General features: G+C 42.8%; 1 protein-coding gene across 1 annotated transcript in view; it reads left to right on the top strand.

Annotated features, from left to right (window-relative positions):
- Positions 1-3,124: 3,124 nt before the first annotated feature.
- LAMA1 (laminin subunit alpha 1) overlaps positions 3,125-9,753 on the top strand; it is a 154,604-nt gene continuing 147,975 nt past the window's right edge. The window contains exon 1 of the mRNA XM_084622037.1: positions 3,125-3,275. Coding sequence (XP_084478163.1) covers positions 3,197-3,275 — 79 coding nt within the window. The 5' untranslated portion in view covers positions 3,125-3,196. The remainder of the gene's footprint in view (positions 3,276-9,753) is intronic.

Raw genomic sequence — 9,753 nt, 5'->3', positions numbered from 1 at the left:
TGGAATGACAACATCAATGATACTGTCACCCTACCAAGGAAAATGTTAGCTGACATCCATTATTCTGAGAGTGTGAACAGGGCACACTGCAAGAATGAAAGTCAATAGAAATGGGACCAAGTTATGTGCAGTCTGCGAGATGTGTGTGGAACATGTTTTAACACCTGCCCATACTTTTGAATGTAACATTGTAAGAAAAGGGAAGCTTTTTGGATTGGAGAGCTTGGATCAAGCCCTTACAAAGGACTCTGTACAAGTTGCAAGATTCATTCTTGAACTTCATGGCCTGATATGATTAATGTGGAACAACATAGCAACAACACCACCACACTTACAATGCCCCCCCTCACCTAATGTTCTTAAGAGAACATTAAGGATGCATGCACAACCTGGACGTTGCTTATGCAACTCAGATCATAGAATATCAGGGTTGGAAGGGACATCAGAAGGTCATCTAGTCCAACCCCCTGCTCAAAGCAGGACCAATCCCCAATATTTGCCCCAGATCCCTAAATGGCCCCCTCAAGGATTGAACTCACAACCCTGGGTTTAGCAGGCCAATGCTCAAACCACTGAGCTATCCCTCCCACTATGCCTTATTTTACTTAGTAACCCACCCTGGGTTGTCAATGAGAATACATAATTTGCAACGGAGGCAAAGTCTGCTGTGTTAAATATTTCCACACCCCTCACAACCTCACCTTAACTGTATACTAGCAGACAGGTCCTGTTTTGTGCATGCTGAACAGGTATCTTATAAGTGAATTTTCAGCTCAGCCACTATTCACGCATAATGTTCATAAAAAGTGCTAAGAATCACTTCCTAATTACTGTCTATCTGAGAAATTCAATTTTCAATCTTTAAAATAGCTCAACCAAATCTGAACTGATTTTCACTACAATACCCAAAGAGTCTTCTTCTCAGTTAGGATTTTCTCCCAGCCATTTTCAACCTTTTCTACCTTGCCATTTTTACTCAAGAGCTGTTCAATAAAAGGTCACAAAGTAGCCTCGTAATGTGCAAAAAATATTTATTCATATCCTTTCCATTTTAAAAATGGCTGAATTTCTCCACCTGGGCAGAGACCATGCCTGAAAAATGACAGCACAAAAATGCAACTTTTAATATATTTATGAATGAATGAAAGACAGGGTCTTAGAATGGAACTGCTCTAGCAACCTTAACTCTGTGCTGTTACTGTGTCCTAGCTCTAATAAACACTTAAGACCATTTAAATGTCCCAAATTAAGAACATCAGAAAAATATTAATTTATAAACTCTTTAAAAATCAGCAGAATAAAGGTGTATAGTAAAATATTTAAAATATTGTTCTGTCCTTCAAATTACTTCAATCGCCACATAAATGTTAGGAATTATTATTAATAATGATAATAATAAAGGCATCTTTGTTACATTTTATGTTAATGTTGTTTAAAGAGTTTATTTAAATGTCCTATTGTTAATGACCTGTTGTATCTTGATACTAAGCTGAATATTTCTGTAGTTAAACCACTGAAGTCCTAATTACTGATTTGACATCTCAATATAGAAAAACATATCTTGTGAAAAAATAAGTAGTGAAAAGAAAACAAGTCACAATGTTAGGAGCTCCACTGTACTGTAAGTCAAAGAGTCAGACACATTTTTGATGGAAAAGATCACTTCCTTTGAGTGCAGGATTGATCTCCACTGTGTATTCTTCCTTGCATTGCCCAGTCTATATAACCTCATTATAGTGTGTATGATAACACCCATTGTTTCATGTTCTCTCTCTGTGTGCGTTTGTGTGTATATAATCTTCCTACTGTATTTTTCCACTCCATGCATCCGATGAAGTGGGTTTTAGCCCACGAAAGCTCAAATAAATTTGTTAGTTTCTAAGGTGCCACAAGTACTCCTGTTCTTTCTGCGGATACAAACTAATACATCTGCTATTCTGAAACCAGTCTATTTTTACATGTGGAAAACAACGGGGTTTCCACCATTTCCTGTTCCTTAGATTTCATTGCCAGAAAGCTTTCTCTGATATTCAGCTTTAATGACCCCTTTCTTAACTTTATTACTCTACTCCTTGTTACACACTTATTACATATATTTTACTAGCAATCACTTGTTGACTACATGAGTAAAATGATATATTTTTTTTAAAGGGGATGCTGAGCTTAAATAGTTAGAGGCTTACAGACACTTTTATTAAGATGTTGAAGTAAAAAGAAAACGGTACAGAGTTTAAGCATAGACGCTTCTGGTTATCAGGGAATAAGGTACAGATTATCAAGGGGTGTGAAGTTTCGTTTAGGAACAGGTGGCGTAAGGAATACATAATCTGCAATCTCCCCCATTGAGGGTAAAAGGTTAATGGGTCAAAGTACAGACATTGAGATATGGGGGTATGTTGTTCATATAATGGCTATGTTCAGGTGTGGAGTATAACCAGTGGGTAGGATGAGGAGGATGGATTTACCCTCATTTGGTGGGATTTAATGTTCAGTGAGTTTATGGTTCCAGTTCATATGGTCCAATGGAAAAAGTCTCTCTGTCCCTTTCTCGTAGTCGATGCACGATGTCGGACCGGCTCACACCTCCTGGTACTGTCGGTGGCCGGAGATGTGTTCGATGTAGATGTCCCTGGACCATCGGATGGCGTCCGAGACCATAAGGCGCCCCATTGAGCCCTGCCTAGTGCTACCCTATTTCACCCTCTCAGGAGCTGGGCAACCTTTCCGCACATGGAACTTACACCCCGCCCCCCAACTCAGCGTCTCCTGCTACCACAGCTACTGGTGGAGCAAACCAAAGAGAGGGGGGTTCCAGACGCAGTATTAGCTCGGAGAATCAATTCCGAAGCAACGCTGGATGGGAGCTTCACGCCGGGGAGGCTTTGGAGTTTGGGTGCAAGGAACGTGCCCCTTTTACAGCCACCAGCACTGGCCCGCTCCCTCCCTTGAAGCCCAGGGCTCTGCAGTAGCCTCCCCTCTCGGAGAGGTTTGTGCCACGCCCTCTCTCCGCGCCTGGCTATGGAAGGCTCACTCGCTGTGCAGCCTTGGGGGGGGGAGATAAGAAAGGGTGAGAAGGGAAGGGGAGAGGTGGGTTTTCCTGGAGCGGGAGGGAAAAGCGTAAAAGAAGCATTTGCTCCCCAGGGCAAACACAGCCGCCTGAGGTACCGCTGCTGCTGCATGAGCCGGGGGGGGGGAGATGCCCTGCTGCTGCTGCTCCTGCCGATGGCTGCTGCTGGCGTCTCTGCTGTGGGCGGCAGGGGAGTGCCAGCTTCGAGGTGAGAGCCCGGCAACCCCCAGCCTGGGAGATCAGAGCGCAGACCGGGGGGGGCGCTTGGCGGAAGCCGCTGAAGGGAACTTGTTGCACGCGGGGGCTGTTTGCGCTGGCTTTGGCCGGGCCACGCTTCCGCGGTGGCTGCGCCGCTGGCTTTCGGGGGAGGGGGGCGGGACGGGCTCGGAATTGCTTTCTTGAATACTTTCTGCAGCTCTGCTGCCAATATCCCGAAAATCGGAAGCTACCCCGGCCCCTAGGAGGGTTGGCCTCGGCTGGGGACGGAGCAGTAAAGCTCCCCGCCAGGGTTTAGCGTGATCGGCTCCGGACTAAAATGCAACTTGCCCTTGTCTACACCCGCATCGTGAAATGTATCAGACTCGCACTTCGGAGCACACGGTGTTTGGCCTCGCCTAGAGTCCGACAGACCCGAAATGAGGGGCCTGAAGAAGAGCATGGTTCAGTGTCTCTTGTTTTCTCCTTCAGTCCTTGATCTCTCTCCCTCCCCATTCCCGTGAGCTTTTTGTCCTCTTCGCCCTTTTTTCCCATCGCCCCATCTCTCCCCAGCCTCTGTAAATCACAACCCCCGCCCCGGTAGCTCTTTTATCTCCTCATCTGCTGGCACTGGGGGTGGGGGCTGCCCGGCCTCGCTGCTGCCGTGGCAAAGGGGCCGCCCCGCGGCTTTGCAGCACCAAGGGGCTCTTTGAAGTGAGGCGCGATCCGAGGGCAAGGCGCCCTCCCTCCCTCCCCCGCCGCCGGGGCGACTCGCCCCCTCTCGGGACGGGCCATCGCGGGTTCCTGGAGCACTTTTTAAACTTCTGTTGGAAAGCCCGGCTGCTGCCCCATCCCCCTCGGAGCAGTGACACGCGGGCTGGGCGCTGGGAATGAATGGGGCGGACACTCTCTCCGCAAAGCCCGCTTTGCATTGTCTCCTAGGAGAGGCAGCCAGCCAGAACCAGGCTCCTCTCTCTCCCTGCCCCCCACTCGCCACTCGGCTGCTTGGGGCTCCGGGGGCTATTGTGAGCCTGCCTAGCCCCTGGGGCCCGCCTTTTCCCCTCCTCCCGCTCCGCCGGCTGGAAAGGGGACGGGGCAGCCGGCTCTGGGCTGCCAGTGAATCAGCCCGTGTCCCCTGGAAAGGATGGCCTTTAGCAAAGTCAGAGGCTCGGCTAGGCATTGCTATTGCCGAGGGGAAGCGTTTAGGGGACCAAGCCGGTATACCAGGGTGGCTTTGCGATTATTAATTTATCTTTACCTTTATAAGGAGCCTATCGTGGTATCTGGGAAACTACACACCCTTTAGATGAGGACACAAATACTTATGTGCCGCTGCTGTTGACTGGGTGGGTGCAGAGATTAACCACAGTGCTTTACTCCCCCGGGGTCTGAATTCCTTATCATTTTAGGCGTAATATTTGCCACTCCTATAATCCCCCTCCCCCCTTGAGCATCACTGCAGTCGATGTTTGACAGATAAGACGCGGTCCCTGCCCCCAAGTACTCTTAGTTGGAGGAAGAGGGTCCGGCACAAAGATTTCCTCACTTTTCCTGGTGTAAATCAGAAGTAGCTAACTCCATGTATAAGTGGAGCTGAGCGCATAAGAGGAGGTCAAATATTAGCTGGCAGTGAAATAAGCTAGTGCTGGTCAATTTCAAAAATGGCTTTTGCAATGATTCTTTAAAAAGCATTTTAATAGTGAATAACTCTGCCCAGAGTTGTAGTAGGTTTGGTTGCTTGTGGCATCTCCTTCTGTTACTTTTGAAGTGTTGCTTGGCAGGTCATGCCCAGAGGCTGCTGTCTGGTCTAGGTCCCATCCCAGAGGGAAGTAAGACCTATAGACTGTTTGCTTGCTTTGCCCTTCCCAAGAGTTGCAGCCTGTTTACTGCTTTGCCCAGCCCAGGGGGCCAATTCCCCAAGTGCAACTGCCTGCCCCAGCCAGGAGGTTGCAGGGCTCTAGACTATTTGCTTGCTTTGCCCTTCCCTGTTAGTGGTTGGAATCACTGCCTTTATGAAGGATGCATGCTGCTTTAGATCTATATTAAAGCCTTTTTTTAACATCTGGAGATCAATCTAGTCTCCAGTCCCAGTTTCCATCTCTTGATTAGACACTGGGGACCTTAATAGGAGAAAACTTAGCTGGAATAGTCTCTGTATCTCTACCGTGTCCCCTCATTGAGGAAAGTGACCAAAGGATCTTCCTATTCCTGATTCTCTTACCATGCCCTCACCTCAGCCCAGCCTTTGGCCTACCCCAAACTCATTTTGCCTTTTGTTGAGCTGGGAGAACATGGATCCCTCTCCATGATCCGTATTAGTTTTAACCTCCACACCCACCATCCCCTTTACACATCAGAACTGCACTGGTTTTGCTGGCAGGGATCCTACAAATTCATGGTGGAAAGGGCCGTTGTTCCCTAGTGACTAATGTTAAATGCTTTGGTAGTCCATGGGAGCAGGGTTTATTTACATAAACTAGACAATTGCTATATGAAGAATGAGGACTGAAGTCTTTTACACATGTAAATTGGAGTAATTATTCAGCATTATACTCTTAAGCTTACTGGAGTCATCTGTTAGAAGTCTTTGTTTTTCTAATAACTTTCTCATACTCTTTCTTTAGGTCTAAGCTCACCAGTGAAGATTTTTTTCCCCTTTAGAAAGTTAGAGAGAAAGTTACAGAGCCACTATTATTTCTCGAGTTCTGGGGACTGTTTTGCAATGGTGTTAGTTATGGACCAGAAACTCTCATCTGGGGCTTGATCCAGCTCCCAGTGAAGTGAGCGGCAAAACTCTGATTGATTTTAGTGGTCATAATTAAGTCTCTACTGAAGAAATTAATTAGAAATGCTGGCTACATGCTGGATATATGTAGGACTTAATTTTCCTAAATGAAATCAGTAAGCTGAAGTATGGCATTCAAGATAGACATATGTTGGCATCTGGAAGTTTACACATTGCAGATGTGTTTATTACCATGATTGTACATTCAAAACTTCTGTTGCCTGAGTAAGGCATGCAGGATTGAGCCCAAATATATGTTGTCAAATTCTGAATCCATGTATATGTGAGAGCATTGAGTAAATTTACCTGTACTTCTTTAGATGACCAGTCTATTTAAAAACAAACAAACCAGTACAAGGCAAGGCAAAATCTATAGCTATGTTATGGACATTTAGGTAGAATATATAAGTGCAATTCATCAGGACATTTAAAATGTCAAAGTCTTTCAGTATTAACTGCCATTTAAAGTATATTAGCATATAGTTTTAACAGCATAAACAGTAATAAAAATATTACACTTTTACAAGAGGGCAAGTAACTGTGAACGTGGAAACCCTAAGTTTCACACACACACATTCTCAAGGGTCAGATTGCAAAAACTTCTGTAAATTAATGCAACGGGTATATTATTAATATTTCAAATAATGTTTTACACAGTAATCTGAAGACTTGCTGATGAAATGTATCTTGACTTTATGTTGGAGATTACACATTCCATCAAATTTGATTGTAGCTAAACCTCATCTTGTCAGTTTTATTTAGTGGTTACTGTACTCTTCTTTCTTTCGCTTGGTTGTTTCTGTGTTTCTTTTTCAAAGATTGGGTCAGAAAATCATTCTTTCCATTAGCTTACAGATTTCTTTGCATGTTGATATGGATGATACCATTAAAGTGGTGAATATCAGAACCCATCTGGTGGATAATGGTCTTACAAAAGTTTAACATTCCATTATTTATCTCATGATACTAATCCAAAAAAATGCAAGGAATGTTATGGCAATACAAATGATTGTATTACTTTTGGAGAAAGTAAAAACAGCTGAAGTTCAGAATATCTATACTTTTTAATATCAAGGGAATCTTAAAACCTGGTTTGTTGCACTGCTGGAAAGGTTTGAAAGACTAGACCACAGTTGGTGCTGAGATCACAAAACAAAAATTAGCTTAGAATGCCCATGAAAATACCATTGATAAAATTATCTCTTCAGCATTTCCTGCTTTTCAGTAGATGTCTGCATATTTCCTGACAGCAAATCAGGAAACTATAGAATACAATAGTTGTGTTGGTTTGTCAGAAGATTCTATTGTCTCCTGTGTAAAAAAGAAACACAGCATGGTAAAGAAAATTCTGTGGTATAGTCTTTCAATCAGTAATCTAAACACTGTTATGTGTAAATTTGAAAGGTTTCTTCCATATAAGATGGATATTTTACATACACATTAAATTTATTAGGTATTTTGGTAGCATATCTATCCTAATTTTTCCTCTTGGTTATTGAATGGCAAACACTGATTATAGAGACAAGGTGGGTGAGGTAATATCTTTTATTAGACCATCTGCTGTTGGTGAGAGAGATAAGGTTTCAAGCTCTTACCAACAGAAGTTGGTCCAATATAGTATGTTACCTCACCCACCTTGTCTCTCTAATATCCTGGGATCAACATTGCTACAACAACACTGCATACAAACATTGATTAGGTAATTAATGGACCTAATTCTTTTTATTGAATTGGATTTCCCACTACTTGTCAAACTGTTGTAGTGTTACTTCTGTAGATTCAACACCCAATCTCTCAATAAAGAAAGCAGCTTTTTTATAGGCAGGTAGCAGTGGTGACTTCCAATGTGATTACATTGTAGATTGCAGCTTTATTCAGCTGCATGTCAGTGGGTCATACCTCAACTCATTTTTATGAGTCAGAGTGTGTTGCAGTAACCTTGCTGTCCATGGACCTGGGAATTTGGAATCAGTAATTTAGGCCTTTTCTCCATTCACAATCATCTGTGCCAAATGAGGGAAGTCTCTGTATGCTATCTAGCACACACGTATAGGCACATACTCTTCCTTGTGCATAACTACATGCTAGTCAAATGCATGTTTTATATGATGACAGGGTCACTTTCAGACCTTCACAAAATTGTGAATTTTATGTTTTAATTTGGAATTAATTTAAACCAACTTTTGTAACACTTTCAAAAAAGTCAATTTGAACTTTCAAGATGTGCTGGACAATATGTCCCTAAATATTGCATGGTGCAGAATGAAAAAGCATGTCATAAGAATTTAGGAATTGCTATACTGGCTCAAACTAGTAATCCTTCTAATCTCGTATTTTGTTTCCAGCAGTGGTAAGTACCAGATGTTTCACAAGCAGGTATAAGAAACCTTGTGTTATTTGATGATGGACTCCTAGGGAAAGTTTCTTTCTGAATGCCAGTAGTTGGCTTATGCTCTCCAACAGGAGAAATTATATCTCTTCCAATGCTCTTGTTTATTTTTTAACATTTATTATTGTAACTCTAGATATGGTAATTCTGGATATGCTTTTATCCATATAAATATTATATACTTTTAAAAATCCTGTTAAGATAATACTAAAAGAAGCTGTAAATCCCTTGACATCTGGAAAAGAAACTGAGTGCTCTGTTTCAATCTATATGGGAATCTCAGAAAGGCAGTAGTGCAAGCAAACTGCAGTTAAGAACAGTGAAATGATGAGCTAAAAAGGTGCGATAAGTCAGGGACAGAATGACAGGTTTCAGAGTAGCAGCCGTGTTAGTTCTGTATTCGCAAAAAGAAAAGGAGTACTTGTGGCACCTTAGAGACTAACCAATTTATTTGAGTTAATCGATGTTCCATGATAAGACTGAAAACCCATGTATCTTCTTACAATAAAAAACAGTTGGGCAGAAGTATCTGATGTACAGCGGTCTACAATGCTCAGTGCCCCTCATTATCACTGGTCTCAGAGCGTCAAGTACAAACTGGGACACTGTGTGTGTGTGTGTGTGTGTGTGCGTGCACCTGGGAGAAAGAGGGCCACAACAGCAACCTCAAGTTCTGGTGTTAAGGGCTGTGCACTTTCTTTTACAGAAAATGGGCAGGTAAGGCCTTTGTATAGTGAGCTTTTTAGTCGTGCATACTACACAAGTCCCACTTTAATCTGCCTACCTATCAGGTAGTCTGATGTAGTGCTGCTTCACTGTACTGTACATCCCTTCGGAATGTTGCCTCCATGTGTGCAATAAAAATATATGGCCCATAGACTGATATTAAGCAGCATTCTAATATTTTGGGATGAAAAAGAGCACTGGTTTGTAAATCTCAATTAACTGCCAATTTTTATCACTCAGATGTTCAGTTTAGGGGGGAAAAGAATCAGGAGATACTTCAGCTATCCACGGTGACTGAAATAGAACAAGATACACTCCTGGATGAGAAACTTTCTAAAATAAAACATTAAATGCGAGCCCTAATCAGTGTATCCTTAAATGTCAAATTTTGCTCATATTATTTCTTTTACATTTTCCTTCTATTTTATTTTAAAAGAAAGCCAAAGCTAAAGAGCAACATGGTCTTTGTTCTACCCACAGAGTACAAAGGTATGTGAAGGAGAAAAATCTTGTGAATGCATTCTAAGTAGGCTGAAGATTAAGATAAAAACCCACTTGTCTGCCATAAATATTTTTTTTCATGCCCTAAAG

Source organism: Lepidochelys olivacea, assembly GCF_965140295.1.
Source record: "Lepidochelys olivacea isolate rLepOli2 genome assembly, chromosome: 2".
Classification (NCBI taxonomy): domain Eukaryota; kingdom Metazoa; phylum Chordata; order Testudines; family Cheloniidae; genus Lepidochelys; species Lepidochelys olivacea.
Note: the sequence above shows the minus strand (reverse complement) of the source record. Positions and strands in the feature narration are given on the sequence as shown.